The sequence below is a fragment of the Talpa occidentalis genome, unplaced genomic scaffold (genome assembly GCF_014898055.3).
Source record: "Talpa occidentalis isolate TD23 unplaced genomic scaffold, MPIMG_talOcc4v2.1 talOcc4.15, whole genome shotgun sequence".
Classification (NCBI taxonomy): domain Eukaryota; kingdom Metazoa; phylum Chordata; class Mammalia; order Eulipotyphla; family Talpidae; genus Talpa; species Talpa occidentalis.
Window position 1 is genome coordinate 75781151 of NW_023601543.1, and position 21480 is coordinate 75802630.

A 21480-nucleotide genomic window follows, 5' to 3' on the forward strand; every position below is an offset into this window, starting at 1 on the left:
TTGGCGGAAAACTTATAACTGAAACCTCTTAATACAGTAAAACATTGAATTTAAATACCTTTTCTCTTTGAAAGTGCCATGCTATGGTCTTCATTATTTATTATATTTCTAAAGTGCTTTTCTTCCCAGGAAGCTCATTACGAACTGTCTCCTGACCTGATTTAATTTAGGTCCTTTGCAAGGGAACCGCCCTTCAAAATGCACCAGAAACACATCAGAGTTTGCAGATCGAGTCCTAGAGTTGTTTTATACGAATATCACATTTCATGAAGTACGATACTATTGTTTATCATTAAGGATTCAAATTCTTTCACCTTCTTAGGCAGAATATTCTCAGTTATGAGCTTGAGTCAAACTATAGTAGACAAGTTGCAGATTCCTTAGAAACTGGGCTTCTAATGGAAATGCTGACAACCCATTAGCAGCAGGAGGGCTAATGGCTGCCACTAAAAATATACTTAAAGATTACAGTAATAAAAACACATATTTTAAAGTGCCTGCTAGAAGTTCAAGGATTTTTTTTAAATGTTGTTAATAATAGGCCACCTAGCCTTTTTGGCATTTGATTTTGTCTCATAAATGGGCTTAATCTAAGGTAATGCTGTTGTACTACACTATTTTGTGTGCGTTTGATTTTGAGGGGAGTTGAATGTCTTTAGGCAGAATTATCAATGCCCTTAATGGAAGGTGAATAATTGACAGATCTGTAGAATTATGGGACTGTAAATCTGGAAAGGATCTTAGCAATCAGCAAGTCATCTCCATTATATCTGCTAGGGGAGATTTGAGATTCTAAGGAGTAATGGGCTCGAGTTTATAAAGGGAGAATGTGTGCAGGGTGGGAGAGATTGACGATGTGCCTGAGGCCTTAATATTTTCCCTTATGTGTCATTATCGCCATGCCCTTCAGCCTAATCACCTTGCCTCAGATATTTTTCTTCCTATCCTATTTTTTATGATGATAAAATATATGTTCATAACAGAACTACTAGACAGTAAAGAATAAAAAGACTAAAAAAAAAATCACCCCTAGGCTCATCATCCACAGTAGTCTGTTATTATCCCAAGGCAATTGCCCAATCTTTTTCCCTATCTATCTAGTTCCTTTTACAATATTGGGATCACACAGAACATACTGTTCTAACATCATTTTTACTTTGCTCATGAGCATTTTCTCATATTAAATAGTCTGTAAGGACTTGATTTTAATCAGGTGCTTACTATATTATCTTGGAGTTGTGCAGTATTTCTCTAACCTGTTTAGGAAGTTCAGTTTTATCTCTTAGGATGTTGCAATGAATATGCAATGTACACAGTATTTATTTACATCTGATTAACCTCAGAAAATATTTTGCACTTATTGCTAAATTACCCCTCAGAAAGGGACTACTATTTTACCTGTCTAGCAGTAAGAAAAATATGTTGTTTGCCACACTCTCACCAACAGTGCCCATTACAAACTAAAAAAATAAAAACTTGGAAGAGTGACATCACCAAATTGCAACATAGGTTTTTCCTGACTTCGCTCTCACACACAGGAACAACTGTTCATATAGACAAGACACCAATGAGAGAATCCTGGAACATAAGGGTGAGGTTGAACCCCTAGCCTGTAATACAATGATCAAGACAGACGGGGCCTTCCTGGTGGCACAAGGGTTTAGTCTCAGCACTATGAAGCTGTCCGCAGCCACAGCAGCACAAGTTCGATCCCGGCCAGAGGGCTGACCCACTGGTGCAGCAGACCTCTCCTGTCTCCTGCTGCTCCCCTCAGCAGTGTATTTCAGTCAATCTGCCTGTTCTGTCCCCCACTCTGTAGCTGGTGAATCCTCTAGCCCCCCGCACCTCTGGTCTATACCCCAGTTCTTGTATGCATAAATAAATTAATCTTTAAAAAACCAAAGATCAAGACAGACTGCATTTTACGGGTAGGAGGGGTGGCTAGCTGTACAATGTATTGCCTCTCCCCAGGCCATTGTAACACCATGCTGAGGCCTCCCCTGTGCCTACAATTCTTCCAGTGGTAAAAGAGCCCAAGGTGGATACCAGGCGGATCTATGGGACTCTTGACCACTAGGGATTTGATCGTGATGGACAAAGGGGAAGGGCTTGCAACAACCACCATTTGGATCATGGCAGACCAAATTCCCACCCGCACTGCCAAGTAGTAGTCCCAGCCAACAGCTTTGCCCATCTGCAGAACCAGGCTAGTGCAGTCTAACTGGAGAACTTGGCACAATGTGGGTCTGCCTGTCTTCAGAGGTTTTCCAGCCCCCAGATTCTGGTCTTCCTCTGTTTAGACAGGGGTACTGACTTCTTGCCCTGCCACTGTAGAAATTCCCAGGCTTATCTGTCAAGAAAGCCTGGCCAGAACACCTAGAAGGTGTGTAGCCCAGCAATGCTTGAGCAGAAAATCCAGCAGGCAGAGAGGATAACCTCAAGAGCAAAGACGGTGGCTCTGTGCAGCAAGCCAAGTCTGGCTGACCTTGGAGCTAGTTCTTCCACTGTGCCAGCACAGAGCTGCATTTTAGTTTCTCTGCCAACTGCTGAATATAACGTTCAGCATGCCCCACCATGGAAGCTGACCAGAACACTGGAAGCTGTGTATTCCATCCAACAGCCTGTTTACAGTGGCACTTGAACAGAGAGCACAGCCCATGGCTTTCCCCATTGGCAAAGCAAAACCAGTGGCCCTATCTAACCAGGGATTTCATTATGCATGTCTTACCTCATTTGGATCCCCAAACAGCCAGTCATGTAGGCCCTAGAACTCGCCCTGCTGCCACACCAGTGCAGAGAAGCTAATGTACAGCCTGAACTGCTAAATATTACACCCAGTCCTGACCATTAGCGAGCCAGACCAGGACCCCAGACAGCTGGGGAACCTACACACAGCCTTCCTTGGTCAGGGACCCAAGCCAGCGGTCCCATCCAACAGCACGAGTCTCCATAAGAGCTCAGATAGCTACTTGGCCCCCAAATAGGCCCAGATAACAAAAATCAACCACCCAAGGACATTGTCATTAGACGCATAGTGAAACCTTTACTGAGCTGACTGGCGAACTCTCTCTGCCAAGCAAAACTGTAAAGTCTAGAAGAGAAGGCAACTTATTTCGATGTACCAGTGTGGTGATATGGGAGGAATTGAGAGTCATGAAAAATCCATGATACCACCAAAAGAAACCAATAAAACTCCAGTAACTGACCCTGAAAAAAAGGAGATCTATGAACTAGCAAAGAATGCAAAATAATCCGCTAAGTTTAGTGAATTACAAGGATGGACAAGCAATTGAACAAAATGAGAAAGACAATGCATGAATATGAGGTCAACAAGTAGAAACCTTAAAAGAAACCCAGAAATCTCAAAGCCCAAAAGTACAGTGAACTGAAACTCAAAAGAGTTTCAACAGCAGTCTCAATCATAAAGAATCAGTGAGCTGGAAGACAGGGGATTTGAAATTATCTAGTCAAAAGAGCAAAAACAATGAATGAAAAAGAGTGAAGAACAGCTTTCAGGACTTATGGGACACAATCAAATGTAATAATATCCACATTAAGGGAATTCCCGGAGAAAAAGAAAAGAATAAAAGACGTATTTAAAGCCATAATGACTTAAAAACATTCCAAACCTGGGGAGAGAAATGGACATCCAGAGCCTTTAGACTCAAAAGCTACAAAATAGAGTGAACCTGAGGTACTAAACTGAGACACATTAAAATTGCAAAAGCCAAAGCCAAAGAAATAATTTTGAAAACAGCAAGAGAAAAATTATGAGACCATTATATGATTAATCAGCAATCTCAATAAAAACACTAAAGGTCAAAAGAGGATGAAATGACATTCAAAAAATTGAAAGACACAGAGTCACAATCTAGCTATTTAGAGAAATCTAAATAGCTGTGTGAACAAAGCTCAGAGAGGTAATTCAATTAATAGGAATATAGTTAAGGAACAGAAAGAACTTTACCAAAGAGATTGAGTACTTCAACTCTAGGATTTTCAAAATTATTTTAATCTAGAAGATAAAGAATGCACTAAAACACAATGGAAATAGAACAGATCAGATGGATGAGATCATAAGCCATCTGATGTATAGGAATTTATGTATGATTCAGGGAAAAGAGGAGAGAGTATGAAGATTGGAAAAACGTGAAGAAACCCTACAAAAGTTATCAGACTCTACTAGAAATGCCAACACAAGAATAATGGGTGTACCAGAAGAGGAGGAGAAAGAGGTGAATCACTGGTGAATTCACTCAACATTAAAGAATATATTAATTTTGGGCCTCCCCTGGTGGTGCAGCAGTTGAGCTCTGGGCTCTGAGGCTGCCCGCAGCCTCTGCAGTGCCGGTTCAATCCCCAGCCGCCGGCGAGGGTCCCACAAAAAAAAAGAAAAAAGAAAAAGAAAAGAATGTATTAATTTTCCTCAAGTTTGAGGACAAAACACTTCCAAATTTACTCTGAGGCCAGCACTACCTTGATATCCAAACTAGTAGGGATACTACAGGGAAAAAATAATATCCCTGATGAATACAGTTGTAGCAATTCTTAATATATTAGCAAACTAAATTCAAGAACACATTGAATAAATTATGACAAGTGGGCCTTATCCCTGAGGTGAAAGGGTGTTTCAATACATGCAAACACGTCACATCAATAAAATGAAAGATAAAAATTACATGATTTCAATAGATGAAGAAAGCATCTGGCAAAACACAACATCCTTTTTATGATAAAATCTCTTAACAGGGAGTAGAAGGAATGAACTTTAACATCACAAAGGCCACTTATGACAATCTCCCAGATAACTATAGTCAATGGAGAAAAATTGAAGCCTTTTCTTTAAGATCAAGGACAAGAGAATGATGCCTACTTACAGGCACCCCTATTCAAGATAGTGCTGGTGTTCCTACGCTAGAATGATTAGGCAAGGCAGAGAAATGAACGGCATCCAAACTGGATAGCAAGAAGTAAAATCGTCAGGTTTTGTTTGATTTCATATCGAAAATGCCACAGAGTCAATCACAAAAAATTTGAAATAAAGAATTCCAGTAACTTGTAGGATATAAAGTCAACATACAGGAAGCAGTTGCATTCTTTTACACTAATGATAAAACATCTGAAGAAATAAAATATCCCATTCACACTAGCACTAAACCAGTAAAATACTTAGTAAGATTTAACTAAGGATGTTAAAGATTTATGCAGTAACAACTACAAGACAGCTGAAATAAACAGAGGCAGACAAAAATGGAAAGACACCCCAAGTTCATGAATCAGAATAATTGTGCTGTATGGCACCAGCACGAAAGTAGACATAGAGGTCACAGGAAAAGCATCAAGTACCCTGAAATCCATATGTGTGTGGGTTAACTAATAGTGGACAAGGGAGCCATGAATTCTCAATGGGCAAGGATAGTCTTTTCATCAGATGCTGATGAGAAAATTGGAGAACACATGTAGAACAATGAAATTGAATGCCTAGCTTACATCTCTCATGAAAAATAACTTGAAGTGGATTGTAGACTTAAACACAAGTTCTAATGCCATAAAACTCCTAGAAGAAAATGTGGGGAAGATGCTCCTTGATATTTGTTTTGGCAATGATTTTTTTTCTATATGATGCCAAAATCACAAATCAATAACTGGGGCTATAATCAATAAATGGGAACTCAATTTTGCACAGCAAATGAAAAAGCAACCTACAGAATGAGAGAAAAATTTTGGAAACCAAATACCTAATAAGGGGTTGATATCCAAAATATATCAAGAAGTCATACAATTTTAAAAAGCTTTAAAATGTGGGTATAAGAATGAAATACAGGGCCTCCCCGGTGGCGCAGCGGTTGAGCGCTGGGTTGCAAAGCTGCACACAGCCTCTGTGGCGCCGGTTCGATCCCCGGCTGCTCCCCGGACACCAGAGGAGGGTCCCACATGGCGCGCAGACCTCTCCTGCCGCCCGCTGCTCCCCTCAGCAGTGTGCTTCGGTCCTTCTGCCTGCTCTGCTCCCCGCTCTGGCTCTGGTGAATTCTCTCACCCTCCCACGCTTCTGACTGTACCCAGTGCATGTATAAACAAACAAACAAACAAGCAAACAAATAAATAAATAAACATGCCTCTATTTAAAAAAAAAAAAAGAATGAAATACACTTTTTCCAAAGAGGACATTGAAATGGTCAACAGTTACCCAAGAAGATGCTTAATCATCAGGGAAATGCAAATTAAAACCACATGAGATATCATCTTATACCTATTGGCATTACGATCTTCAAGAGGGTGAAAGACAACAAACAGGTGCTGGCAAGAATTTGGTGGGAATGCATATCTGGTATACACCTCAGTCCTTGTATGCATAAATAAAAATAAATCTTGGGGCCTCCCTGGTGGCGTAAGGGATTAAGAGGCAACTTATGAAGCTCTCTGCAGCCACTGCAGCACGAGTTCGATCCCCGGCCAGGGAACAACCCACATGGTGCAGCAGACCCCTCTCTGTTCGCCCGCTACTCCCCTCAGCAGTGTATTTCAGTCAGTCTGCCTGTTCTGCTCCCCAATCTGTCTCTTGTGAGTCCTCTCACCCCCCACACCTGTGGCCTGAGCCCCAGTTCTTGTATGCATAAACAAACAAATCTTTAAAAATAAATAAAAATAAATCTTTTTAAAAAAATAATCTGTTATGGGTTATATAGTATTAAAAATATGGGAACTGTAACATCAATAACCAAAAATGTGAGAAGGAGAAGTAAAAATTGAAAGTGTAGAAATTTTAATGATGTTATCAGGTTAGAATAGGGTGTTAAAAAAATATTTTATGTGAGATGCATGGTAACCAAAGGGAAAATTTTGCAGTAATTACAAAAAGTAACATAAGTCAGTGCATATGGATACAAAAAGACAGGAAAGCACAATAGGCCACAGGATACAAAGTAGGAACAATGGATCTGTAAAACCAGTAAACAATGAACGAAATAGCAATAATATTAAATTCTTCCCTATCAAATAATTCTATTAACTGTAAAGAGACTAAGTTCTCTAATCAAAAGATATAACAGAATGGAATTTTAAAAACATCCAATGATATGCTTCCCACAGGAGACTCACTGTAGCTTTAAAGACACAGAGTGGCAGGATGGAGAAAGGTATTTCAAACAAATGGTATACCCCCCCAAAAAAAAAAAAAAATCAGGGGTAGCTGATTGTATCAGACAATACAAACTTTAAGCTGCATAGTTAAAAGAGCAAAGAAGGCCATTATATAAGGGGATAAATTGGCCAATTCATTAAAAAGATACAACAATCGCAGATATTTTTGTACCCAACGTCAGAGCACTCCAATATATGAAGCGAAAACTAACAGCTAAAAGGAGGAATAAATAGCAATACCGTAATATCTAGGGACTCTAATTCTGTACTCTCAACATGGGGTCTCTAATCCAGACACAATCTATAATGGAACAGTGGATTTAGATAGTACTATAAGCCAGATGGACCTAACAGACACATACAGAACAATTCTATCAAACAATACACATTCTTCTCAAGAGTACAATGAACATTTTCTAGGATAGATGGCGTATTAGGCCACAAACAGAGTAACAAATTCAAGATTGAAATCATACTATAGTCGTATGAAACTAGATATGAATAACAAAAAGAAAACTGGAAAATTCATGAATGCATGGAAATTAACACTCCTGAACCACTAATGGATAAAAGGTGGAATTAAAAGGGAAATAAAATATCTTGAGACAAATGACACAGCATACTAACACTGAAGGGATGCCATGAAAGCACTTCTAAAAGGGCAATTCATGGTAATAAATACCTACAGTAAGAAATTAAAGAACAAAGGAACCCAACGTTAGCAAAGGAAGGATATAATAAAGATTAGAACAGAAATAGAGACTAGGAAAATAGAAAAGATTTTTTTTAAAGATTATTTATTTATTTATACAAGCACTGGGTACAGCCAGAAGCACGGGAGGGTGAGAGAATTCACCAGAGCCAGACCGGGGAGCAAAGCAGGCAGAAGGACCGAAGTACACTGCTGAGGGGAGCAGCTGGCAGCAGGAGAGGTCTGCACAGCATGTGGGACCCTCCTCCAGTGGCCGGGAGCAGCTGGGAATCGAACCTGCGCTGCAGAGGCCGCCGGCAGCTTCGCAACCCAGCGCTCAACCACCGCGCCACCGGGGAGGCCCGAAAATAGAAAAGATTTTTAAAAAACTAAGTTCCTTTTTTGCAAATATAAAACTGACAAGGCTTTAGCTAGACTATGCAAGGGTAACAAATAGGATGCAAATCAACAAAATTACAAATGAAAAAGGAGACATTACAATTGATACCAAAGGTTCCTAAGAGGCTACTATGAGCAACTATACACCAACAAACTGGAAAATGTAGAAGAAATGGAAGGATTCTTAGAACCCTACAACCCACCAAGACTGAATCAGAAAGATATAGAAAATCTGAACAGATCAATTACTAGTAAAGAAACTGATTCAGTAATCAAAATCTCCTAGTGAAAAAATCTTGGGGCAGATAATTTCATGGGGAAATTTTACCAAACAGTTAAATAAGAATGCCGATCCTTTGTAAACTCTTCCCAAAAAATTGAGGGATTTTTATAAAATCATTTTACAAGGTCATAGTTCCCCGGACACTGAAATCAGAAAGGGATACTATCAGAAAAGCAAACTACAATATCCCTGATGAGCATAGATGCAAAAATTTGCAATAATATGCTAGCAAACCAAATTCATCAGCACATTAACAAGATGATCATGATTATGTGGGATTTATCCCTGGGATGCAAAGATGATTCAACCTATGCAAATCAGCCACTGTGATACATCCATTTAATAAAATGGAGGAAAGTGATATTTATCTTAATAGACTGAAACATTTAACAAAATTCAACATACATTCATGATAAAAAATTAACAAGTTAGGTGTAGAAAAAACATACCCCAACATAATGAAGGCCATATATGACAAAGCCACAGCTAAGACTCAACGGTGAAAGGCTGAAAGCCTCCCCCTAAGATCAGGAATGAGGCAGGAGACCCAGGTGCCCACTCTTGCCACACGCTCCTACTCATTATAGCACTGAAGTCCTTTCCAGACCAACAAAGCCGAGAAAAAGAAATGAAAGGCATCAGAATTAAGAAGTATAAACTTGCTCTATTAGCTAATGACATGATTTTATATCTAGAAAATCCTGAAAACGCAAGCCAAAAACAGATCTACTCAACATACTCTGATAGTTGCAGGATACAAAATTTGCAGTCAGAAATTAGTTGTTTTTCTACTAATTGTCTGGAAAAAATAAAATGCTTCCATTTACAACAGTATTAAGAAACAACACAGGGGCCTCCCCGATGGCGCAGAGGGTTGAGCGCTACGCTGTGAGGCTGTCCTCAGCCTCTGCAGCGCAGGTTTGATTCCCGGCCAGCCAGGGAGATACCCACATGGTGCAGCAGACCTCTCCTACCTTGCCTGCTGCTCCCCTCAGCAGTGTCTTTGGTCCATCTGCCTGCTCTGCTCCCCGCTCTCTCTGGTGAATTCTCTCACCCCCCCCCCACGCTTCTGGCCTGTACCCCAGTTCTTGTATAAATAAAAATAAATCTTAAAAAAAAAAAAAAACAATACAATGCTTAGGAATAAATTTAACCAAAAAGAGATCTCTATACTGAAAGTTGTCAGACACTTATAAAAGAAATTGAAGACAAAAGAAATAGAGGCCCTCCCTGATGGTGTAGGGGTTAAAGTCTCAGCACTATCAAGCTATCACCAGCCACTGGGGCATGCGTTTGATCCCTGGCCCACATGGTACAGCAGACCTCTCCTGTCTCACCCACTGCTCCCCTCAACACTGTATTACACTAGATCTGCCTGTTCTACTCCCTGCTCTGTCTCCGGTGAATCTTCTCATCACCCGCACCTCTGGTATACACCTCAGTTTTTGTATGCATAAATAAAAATAAATTTTAAATAAATGGAAAAACATCCCATGATCATGAATTGGAAGAATTAGTATTGTTAAAATGTCAGTACTACCCAAAGGCATCTATATATTCAAAGCAATCCCTATCAAGATTCCAAAGGCATTTTTTATAGGAATAGAAAAATCCTAAACTATATATGGAACCACAAAATACCCCAAATAGTCAACCAATCCTGAAAACAAAATGAGAGTCACCACATTTCTTGATTTCTAGTTATAAAGCAATAGTAATTAAAACAGCATGGTACTAGCATAAAAACAAACAATGGAACATTCTTGAGATCCCAGAAATTAACCCATGCATATACATTCAATTCATATTTGACAAGGGAGTCAAGAGTACTCACTGGAGAAAAGAGTCTCTCCAACAAATGGTTGTGGTGTAATTTATATGTAAAAGATTGAAAGTTGGGCCTCCTGGTGGCACAACAGGTTGAGCTGTGCTGTGAAGCTGTCCACAGCCTCTGCAGCGCAGGTTCGATTCCCGGCCGGCCAGGGAGATTCCCACACGGTATGGCAGACCTCTCATGTCATGCCCGCTGCTCCCCACAGCAGTGTATTTTGTCAGTCTGCCTGTTCTGTTCCCTGCTCTGTCTCTGGTGAATCCTCTCAGCCTCCCACACCTCTGGCCTGTACCCCAGTTCTTGTGTAAATAAATAAATCTTTAAAAAAAAAACTTTTTAAAAATTTTAAAAAAAGATTATAAAAGTTGACCCCTATCTTATACCACTCACAGATAACTGCAATGGGATTAAGGACTAAATGTAAGGACAGAAACCGTAAGATATAACATTAGGAGAACAACTCCTTGGCATGTGTCTTGGCCATGATTCTTTTATATGTGATACTTAAAGCACAGGCAAGTCTAGTGGGACTACATCAAACTATAATAAAAAAAAAATCTGCAGAGAAAGAAATAATCAAGAAAACAAACACAAAACCTTTATAATGAAGAGATTGTTTGCAAACCATGTATCTGATAGGGGGTTAATATCCAAAACATATCAAGTACTTATACAATAATCCAGCTTAAATGTGGGCAGAGTATCTCTGTAGACACTTTTCTACAGAAGTAATATGACCCATGGGTACATGAAAAGATACTCAATAACACTAATCAGGGAAACACAAATCAAAACCATATTATCACTTCATGCTTGTTAGAATGACCAGCATCAAAAAGACAAGAGACAACAATGCTTGTTTAGGACATGGAGAATCAGAAACCCTTGTGCACTGTGCTGTGAGGTAAACTGGCACAGCCACTACAGAAAACAGCATGGAGATTCCTCAAAAAGTTACAAATAAAACTACCCCATGATCCAACATTCCACTACCGGGAATAGGTCCAAAGGAAATTAAAAAATGATATTGAAGAGAGCTGCATCGCCATGTTCATGGCAGTGTTATTTATAATAGCCAAGACATGGAAAGCACTGGAGTGTCTGTTGATGAAAGAATGGAGAAAGAACATGTCATTTGTGACAACATGGATGGACTTTGAGGGAATGATGCGAAGTGAAATAAGTCAGAAAGAGAAAGGAGGTATGATCTCACTTATATGTGGAATCTGGGGGAAAAAAAAAAAAAAGATTTGTGATGACCAGAGATGGAGGTGGCGGTGGGGGGGTGGAGGGTGGGACTGGATGAAGTTGGTCCAAAGGTCCAACTTTCAATTGTAAGATAAATATACTTCTTTGGAACGTGACTTATGTCATGATGACAGTTCACACGGTTACTCATATACATGTATAGGAGTTGAGTGTAGATCCTAAGAGTCCTCATCACAAGGAAAAATCTCTATATGGCATGATGGCTGTTCTCTTGTTGCACAAATATTCCAGAATATGTGCAAGTCAAGTCCTTGTGCTTGACACCTCTGTCTCATACTGTGCTCTAGGTCAACGTCAGGCTGGGAAATTTTTGAGTTGGGAAGGTAAAATTTTAGCTGCCTGATAGGTTAAAAAGGTTCCCACTTCCCTTTTCATTTGTTTGATGACTGATGATGCCAAGCATTATTTTATAGTTCATTTATAACTTGTTTGTGAATTGCCTGTATATACCACACGCTCGGTTTTCTATGGAAGTTTTGTGTTCTTTTTGATTCGTAAGCCCTGTGTGATACCAAGATCGTAACTTGAGGTTAAATGTTCACGCCCCTTTTGTTCTCATTGCCATCCACCTTCATGTTGGCTTGCGATACAGAAGCTTTAAACTTTTATATAGTCAACCCTCACCCTTTTCCTTATGCTTTCTTTACTTTTATGCTCATACCCAAGGACCACAATTGTGACACTTGATAAAAGTCTTTCCCAAGACTGTCAGGGAGAAAAATCTCACCTCCTCCTGGTACTCAGCACCAGCTGCTGCCACTCCACAGGCACCCAGGTTCCCAGTCAGGCCAAACAGCTCTACTGAGTACTGTCTGCTGAGTAGCACTTAGCAGAGCCAGCTTCTGGGCAGAGGGCAGCAGGCACAGTACTAGTACCCCCTGCTCAGAAGCTGCTCTCTGCCAAGCCTGTCTCACCACCTTCCTGCCATCATAGAAGGCCCAGGAGCCACGACCACTGACTTTATCCTCTTCCCCTTCCTCCTATACAGCACTTGGTCCCCAGAGGCCCCAGGTGTGCTTCGTAAAATGATTAATTCAAATGACAAATCTAAACTGGTTCATGGAGAGTTGACTCTCAGAACCATTTTAGGATCAAAAGGTGAGACTGAGCTGGGGGCTGAGGCCCGGCAGCAGCGAGCAATGGAGAGAAGTGAGGGCAGGACACTCAGAAGTGGGCGGGGCGGAGCATTGGGTTGGGGCCTGAGGTGGATGCCAGGGCAGGCGATCAGATGGGCTGGCAGCACCAGGATTGCTCTCCCCAAAAGACAGGACAGTGAAGGACTCAGTTTGGAAATCACTGGGCATTCGTCACCTGAAAAGCCATTTTTGGAAAACCCATTTCTCTACCCGAACCTCTTCTACCCCCACCCCCATCCCCGCCCTTCCCCATCATCTGTTCCGAGTCCTATTGGCTCTACCTCCTGAGGTAGCCAGACCACAGTAGTCCATTTGGAGAACATTCCGGAAACGGCAAAACTAGAGGGATAGAAGACAGATCTGTTGCCATCGTGGGAAAGGGGTGATTTCAAAGGGCCCCAGGGAATTGGGTGGTGGCTGGGCCTCTCCTATACCTGTTATGGTGGTGGTCACACAATCTGTCACAACTGCACACTAAAAAGGGCTTGATGTATAAGTCAATAAAAATGTGGGGGAAGTACACCAGACCCAGCCATTGCTCTCCGCTCTCACGTCATCCCTGCGGTCCAGGACACCAGCTCGGTCTTCAGCTCGGACACCAGCTCTATCTCAGCCAGCTCATCACTGTTCGCCTCACTCCTGCCCTTGCTTCCCTGTAGTCTTTTCCCAGCATAACTACCACAGTGATCCTTTAAAAACCGAAGTCGGAGTTTGTTACATTTTTGCTCAGAACTGCACACTTAAAGGAACTCTCCAGAGGTTTCTCAGAGTAAAAGTCAGCGTTCTCACAGGGCCGCCCAGACCCTGCATGACACAGGCCTCCGTTAGTCCTGCGGTAGCCTCCTCCTACCCTCTCCCATGTCCCTCCTCACCCGGTCACTCACTCCAGCCACAGTGGCCTCCTTGGGTGCTCCCTTCCTCCGTGGCCTTTCTGGAGTGCGCGGCCCTGGTGTTCGTTCATCTCTTTCAGCTGTTTGTGCAAATAGCATCTCCTCAGCAAGGCCTTCCCCTGAGCGCCCTATTTTCACATGTAGCCCACCTGTCCTCCACCCCACCTTGTCATCTTTCATTTTACTTTTCTCACAGACCATAGCTCCATCTGACATTCCACATCTTGTTTTATGGTGCGACTCCTCATGGCCACAAGCCTGAGGATTTTTTTTTTTTTTTTAGCAGAACGAGTTACCCTTCTGCTACCCTGAATATTACCATTTGCCTAGCAAGTAATACATACTCTATCCTTCCTGGATGCAGGAAGGATGGCCAGAAGGCGCAGTCTTGTATGTTGGCATCTCATTGCCCCTGACTTGTGCTCAGCTCCTCCCCACAGGCAGTCCTGGACAGCAAGGAATGCAGTAGAGTCTGTGTTTTCGGGTGCAGGCATTTTGGGATAGCGGCTCTCCCTCCCGCCTTTCCTTTTTGTTGTGCTGCCGTCAGAAGGCTAACGTAACAGAGGCCTCTCTCATTTCTCTTCAGAAACAGATGTTCCAGGAGAGGAGCAGCCGAATGCTGCAGGCCTTGTCCCCGAAGCAAAGCCCTGTGAGCAGTCCCACCAGGAGCCGGTCCCCTTCCCGCTCCCCGTCGCCCACCTTCTCATGGCTCCCAATCAAAACCTCACCCCCCTCTTCACCGAAAGCAGCCTCAGCCTCCATCAGCAGCATGAGTGAGGGGGATGAGGATGAAAAGTAAAGGTTGCTGGTAGATGACAGGAGCCACACCACACAGGCTGGGGAAGAGGGGAGGGCGAGCAGGGACGCCTGGGTGGTGTTTGGAGGGTCATAGTCACAAGGAGCGTCAACTCAGCAGGGAGACCGTGAGCTCTAAGGGAAGGCCTTGGGACCAGCTCTCCCTCAGTCTCCACTCAGCCCAAGACTTAAGCTCTGCATGGAGCTTTCCAGCCGGACAACCTATACAAACCTTCTTAGCATCATCTAGAATCACTCTAACCTTGCTAAGGAAAGAAGAACACCCCTGAGAGACTTGCAATGAGGGGAACACCTTCTTCTTTGGTCCTTACACCCACCCCCATCAAGTACATCTCCTGTGGAAACAGCTCTTCCCTCAACCTGCTACTTCCGGCTCTGTAAGGGTCCTGCGCATTATCTCCTACCACCCAAGCTCTGCCAGAATAAAGTTGTTTCCAATAGAGGTGGCCAAGTGCTTCTGAAATAGTCAAGTTAAAGACGAAATCCAACCTTCTCAGTTCAGCCACTGAGACCCAATGTTGCAGCGCATCAATTTTTCCAGTTACAGGAATATGGTGCATAGACAAAGCCTTGCTTTAGGCCAGATATATAAAAGTTCATCCTGTGTGAACCTTAACTTCTCATTCAAGGACAGATCTGTCAAGGAGAATGGCACATATAGCCCCACGTGCTCCTGGTTGTACTTCTTCCATCATTGGTTGACTCCATTGTTTTCCAGAAATTACCTTAATCTATGGGACATGCAACAAAGAAAAACCCTATAGATATAAAAACAGGAGTGGCATTGTTTTAACTCCAAGTTAAGCAGATGGCAAATGTCTCCTGAAGCTTCTCCTTACAGATGCTCTTACAGAATGGCTTCTCCCATCCATCTCTGACCAGTTAACATTTCGTAGACCTCAAGTAACAGTTTGATGTCCCAACCCACATAGTGTACCAATAGGGGGTGCTACCTGCACGTGTCTGTTCTATGTTGCCCCAAATATGCCATCCAGGGTGTCTACCATATGCAATACAAATATGTGGAGGTGGCATTTTATAATCTATTCCTCCTGCTCTCACCCTAATACCCCGCTGAAATCCTTGGTCTAAAGAACTATCTTGTTCCCTTGTGACTTGGGCATTTTGTCAAGAACTCATCTTGGATTCCGTAGAATTGTCTTGTCCCAACCCAGAAATTAATATGTTGTTTTCAGGGTCTTCCTATGTATGGGTGCAAGGAGGCTCCAAAGAGATTTCCAGAGCACTGTGCAAACCCCAGCTCTGATGTTCGCATCTGATTGGTCTAAGTGGATTGTAGTTCTCCACCCGCACCGCCGTAGGTCTGCCAAGTGGCATGCAGATCAAGCATTCCTGCTCAGTTATTTGAAGTTACTATGCCCTATTCAGTTAGAAAACAGGCAGGTGGAGTCAGGGTGTTGAACCACACTCCTGGGTAAAAGCAGCATTGCCTGGTTGTCTCTGTAAGGCCAGAGGCCTGACTGAACAGAGGCTCAATCCAGAAATTTGTGGGCAGAGCCCAGCATCTGTGACAGAAGCACCCCTTTTCAGAGACCTTGGGAAGCTGCCTTCTGAATAACAAGTGGGGCAACCCATGAAGGCAGGTGATGTCTTTCCCCGCCTTGTGTTGGGGTTGACCTCCCTCTCTGCCCAGCTGGAGATGAGTGGTGTTTTGGGAAGCATAACCATGAAGCCCTTAGCTGGCATGGAACCCCTTGTTCTGGCACTTTCTCCAGAATTCTGCTGAGCACCTCTGTGGGGCAGAGAGCTGGCAGCAACACCATGTGGGAGAAATTTGGTGGACAAGGCTGGGAGCATTGCTCCTGAGAGAGCACAGGCCCCATTTCTTCCCTGGTGCCCACTTGGTCTCCATCAGGTAGCCAGGGCATTCAGGGCACTTATGCCAGCATTGCAGTTGGCTGACAACTTGTAGCTGGGCAAGGCAGGGTTGTGAGACAGGGAAGAAAAGAGGTGCTTGAAGTGAAGAAAGGAGGTTCAAGAAAATCTACTTTCTCAAGGCATTTCAGGGCCTTACTCTCTGTAGGGGAACTGTTGGGAAGGCCTCACTTACTCCATGTGCTTACTCCATGGCCTGGCCCAGATCACCTTTACCTGATCCACTCTGGATCAAATGATGTGGGGTTACTGTCTAAGGCTGATAAGTTTGCAGGCCTTATACTCTACACTGACAGGTGCCACTTCCATGATGCCTCAGATCAGTGCCACCATAGCTACCGAGGATGGGGAATGACCATGTCTGGAATATTCCAGGGATGAGCCAAAAGAATCCTCGGCTAGGACGGAAATCTTACCTATGTTCCTTCCGCCCCCTAACCATGCCTCCCTACCTTGCTAAAACTAGAGAACTTCCGAGAAGGAATGAGGGGATTCTGCAACCCACTTTTTGGTGCATCCTGGCTGTTGCTGTCGCCCTGTCTTCCCTCCCACCTCCAGGAAGAGACGGGGTTGCTCTGGGCCACACAGTTGCCTGGGTCAAGAGCGAGTTCACTAAGGCTGAAGTAAGTGAGAGATGCACCAAGTGCTTTAAGAGATCGGAGAGGTGAGCAGGTAAAAAGCAAGGCAGGATTCTCAGCCCTGCAAGGGGAAGAAAGCCGCTTGGAGCCCGGCAGAGGGCTGCTTATGAAGGGGGATGAAAATGGTCCAGACGGATGGGAGTTACCTTCCCAGGGGCAGGAAAGCAGGCTTCCTTCCAGGCACACAAGGCGAGAAGGCACCATGCAGCCTGTCAGGTCCCTGTCAGTTCCCTCTTCTCCCTTAGCCACCAGGCCCCCCGGGGATGCGGCCATCAGCCGCCACCCTCCCACCAGCTCGGACGCGGGCGTTGAGACCGCGCAGTCAGGCCGACAGGGCGGCTCCTGGCCCGCCGGCCTCTGCGTGCCAGCTCGGACGGGCAGAGGACTGCAAGAACAACGACCCTGAGGCCCAGGCCTGCCTTTGAGGGGCTCTGGGGGGGGCAGAGCCGGGCGTCGGGGGAGGGGCAGCGCTCTGGCTCATGCCTTAGGCTGCAGTTCCTGCGGGTCCGTCCTCGGAGGGGGGCCGGGGAGAGCAGGGATCTGTCCTCCCTCCGTGGCCGGGTCTCACGGGAGCCCTGAGTTACCCTCGGCGGGGGCGAGAGGGCCTCACGCCCGCCGGTGAACCGGAGACAGCCCAGCTCCCGGCCCTCAGTGCTGGGCTCGGCCACCCGTTTTGTTGTTTTTTTTTTTTTTTTTTTTTTAAAGAATGAGCTCGCGAGGCATTTTCAGCTTCTCTCTAGACTTTTCTCTTGTGTCACCGCGATGTGTCCCGGGACAAAGCCATAAGAAGACAATAACTACTTAAGACTATGCTGTACCTACAAGACAAGATGACGGCGACTCGCCTGGGTCACGCACGACCTTGTGCCCAAGCCTTTGCTCTGGTGCTGAAGAATGCCAACTACTGGAATCAGCCCGCCCCTCCCCGCCGCCCCAACCCGCTCCCGCTCCCACATACGGCATTCCCGACTTGTTTCTAAATAAAGGGATACAGAATTGCACTTTGCTTTCTCAGCTTCCTTCAAAGCCTGCTATTGTGTGGTCGTGTTTGAGGCGCCTCCATGGGGGAGGGACCGCCGAGCCGCTGGCCCGGCTCACCCCGCTGTGGCCCCAACATCTCGGAAGGATGGAACCCTGCACCCCGCTGCCCGGGCCCAAGCCTGGCCGTTGCCAAAGGCCCAAACCTGACTCTAAAGCTAGTGAGGCGCAGACCCATCTGCAGGGGAGGGCATGTGGGGAGCCCAGTCAGGACCCTGAGTTGTAAGTTCCACTGCTGAGTTGTGACTTTGGCCAAACCGCTTTACTCCTCTGGCCTCAGCGTCTGCCTTAGAGAAATGAGGTGGCTGAAGGAAGTGGTTTCTAAGGTGGCCTATTGCCTGTAAAGGTCTGAATTCATGAGGCAGCCTGCATAGTCCCTGGGTGAGGGTGACCACGAGAACGTGCTTACCTTTCGCGGAGTGGGGAGTCCCTCCAGGCCTCAGGGGCCTCCACAACCCATGGCATCAGTGGCAGGACTCACTGCAGCTTCCTCAGGCTTCCGGCTTCTACCCACCCTCCTTATAGGGCCTCCCGACGGAATGCTTTTCACCTGGGCCTAAATGCCACAAATTGGCCAGCTCCACCACTTTACTATCTTGGGGGAAACTCAGCTGCAAACAGATAGATGGGGGCGGAGGCCCTCCATCAGGATTCCAAATGTCAGCAATTAAGGCAGATGTCGGGTTCTGAGAAGCGCTCATGCCCCCACTAGCTGAATTTAGGAGCTTCCATTCACTTCATCTGGTGAGGTTTAGTGCTTTGAAGTGACAAGTTCTAACATTAGCTGAGACTCTGGAAGAAATAAAGCCAGGCCTGTAGTCAGCAAGGGAATTCATTTAAAAACAATACCTATCATTCATAGACCATCTAGCTTGGGTTTGCCACACGGCTCAAACACATTCTTGACAGGCTGTATTTACAGTAACAGTTACCAGTTTTTTCTTGACTTCTGTGATACCTCAGAAATCTTCTCAAGGGATAAACAATCCGATCTCAGGCAAAATAAAACTCATGTGTTGAAGAATTCCAAGATTTGCCCCAAAGAGAATTAGCCTTTGTAAATCAACAGAACCCCTGTGATAAAAAGGTACACTATCAAAAATGTTAACACACGTACAAACCACACACACACAATCATCTCATATTGGAGGCCTCATTGCCTGTTGGGATTGACATGTTTAAGCAACTTCTCCAGAAGCTCAGCAGGAGCTTTTAGGTAAAAAAGATTCCCACTAGGTTGCTTTTCAGACAAAGTCCAGCCGTTCACAAACGCCAAAGTCTCATCAGTGATCAAATTCTTTAAGCAAGCAAGTAAAAACCAATAAATAACCAGTAAAGTCTGGAAAATATCATTAAGAGCACAAACAGGGCCTCCCCTGGTGGTGCAGGCGGTTGAGTGCAGCGCTGTGAAGCTGTCCGCAGCCTCTGCAGCACCGGTTTGATCCCGGCTGGCCGGCCGGCGAGGTTCCCACATGGTGCGGCAGACCTCTCCTGTCTCGCCTGCTGCTCCCCTCAGCAGTGTGTTTTAGTCAGGCTGCCTGTTCTGTTCCCCACTCTGTCTCTGGTGAATCCTCTCACCCTCCCGCGCATCTGGCCTGTACCCCGGTTCTTGTATAAAATAAATAAATCTTTAAAAAAAAAAAAATAAAGCACCAGAAGCTTAGCCTTGAAAAAAAAGCACAAACAGCTGTAGATGCTAATTGGTCTTCATTAGGCCCTGCCGCACTGCCATGACCTATGTTCTAAAAAAAAACACCGTCTTAGCTGAATCTCAGCTGCAACTGACCAAGTGTGGAAAACTTGAGAAACGTTGAGAGGACCAGTGACTGTTGTTTTCTAAGGGCAATTGTTATTCTTCTCACCATCATCATCTTTCTTTGGCGGGGGTGGGGGGTTAAGGAATCGACCTGCAATTTTCGACTATATTCGTAAGAGCAGAGTTCTCTGATGGCGAGCCTAGACACAACTAAAGTATTTGATAAGTAACCTTTCATGGTAAATGACTGAATGAATTCATACCTGAAAAAGTCGGGACACTTCACCTTTTCCACAGGGAACTTTTCAACTTCTTATACTTGCAAATGACCTTGTCACTAAAATTTCCAAGTTCAGAGAAAACCCGTCATCTGCCATACCCATGGCAGAAGACTTGACTCTATCGCTTGAGAGACAACCAGCTCTTCTCGTCTGGTAGTCACATTCCACTGGACGGATGCTGACAAGATGCCATTCGCTAAGCTGACTGTAAGTTGACATGAACCCAGCGGAGTCATTATTTTTCCATTTGTTTCCATGTTTTGTACATGGGAAAAGTTGGAGAGGGATATATTAGTTTTCTAATGTTGTAATAAACTTAGTGACTGAAAGCAACAGTTATTATTTTACAGTTCTGGAGATTGGATGTCAACATGGGTCTAAAATGAAGGGGTTGGGTCTCCCCTGGTGGCGCAGCGGTTGAGCGCTGGGTTGCGAAGCTGCCTGCAGCCTCTGCAGCGCCGGTTCAATCCCCGGCTGCTCCCCGGCCACCGGAGGAGGGTCCCGCATGGCGCGCAGACCTCTCCTGCCGCCTGCTGCTCCCCTCAGCAGTGTATTTCGTCAGTCTGCTTGTTCTGTTCCCCGCTCTGGCTCTGGTGAATTCTCTCACCCTCCCGCGCTTCTGACTGTACCCAGTGCTGGTATAAATAAATAAAATAAATCTTTAAAAAAAGTAAAAAAAAGTAAAAAAATAAATCTTAAAAATTTTTTTAAATAAATAAAAAATAAAATTAAGGGGTTGCAGAGCTGACCCACATTCCTTGGCTCGTGATCCCCTTCCATCAACACCAGTCCGGCCTTCCTCGTGTCACCTGAACACGCCTTCTGCCTTTCTCCTCTACTCATGACAACCCTGATGATTACATTGGGGTCCCCTGGATAACCTAGGCCAATCTCCCTATTTTAAGGTCATCAGCAACTTGAATTCTTTCTTGCACAGAGTACACCACACTCAGGTTCTGCAAGGACTCTAGGCTGCTCTGTGCCAGGTAGACAAGATTTGATGCAGCCAGCTATCTAGTTATTCTCAAAAACTGGTTTATGGTTCAGACTTTATCAGTATTTTTTAACCTGGTCACACATCTGCTAGGGAACTCTTCTTAAAATGCTTCCCAGAGACCATCTGAGGGAGTGGATCTGAAGTGGGCCCGGGCCTTGGAGAGTCTGATGTGGCCAGGTTGAGATGCCCTGGGTTATAGCAAATGATTCAACTCCGGGAAAAAGAGTGAGCCTAGGAGAGGAACTGGATTCAAAGAGATTTTCTAGCAAAGATGAGAACTGACCAACATGCAGCTAAGACAAAAAAAGGTCTAGGTATCATTTTCTTTTCTTATCCAAAGAGAGACAAGTATTATGTTGGTGACATAATACTTCTGTCCTTATCACTGGACAGAAGGCTAAGGATTCATTTTAAGACCA

The 21480-nt window shown here is 44.4% G+C and overlaps 1 protein-coding gene across 4 annotated transcripts in view; it reads left to right on the plus strand.

Annotated features, from left to right (window-relative positions):
* Positions 1–17415, plus strand: part of PCYT1B (phosphate cytidylyltransferase 1B, choline) — a 114438-nt gene extending 97023 nt beyond the window's left edge. For 2 of the 4 annotated variants that reach the window (XM_037512591.2, XM_037512590.2), the window contains exon 8: positions 14226–17414. In XM_037512591.2, coding sequence (XP_037368488.1) covers positions 14226–14438 — 213 coding nt within the window. In that variant the 3' untranslated portion in view covers positions 14439–17414. Of the gene's footprint in view, positions 1–14225 lie in introns of all 4 variants that reach the window. The other 2 variants (XM_037512592.2, XM_037512593.2) reach the window with 2 other exon arrangements.
* The last annotated feature ends 4065 nt before the right edge of the window (positions 17416–21480 follow it).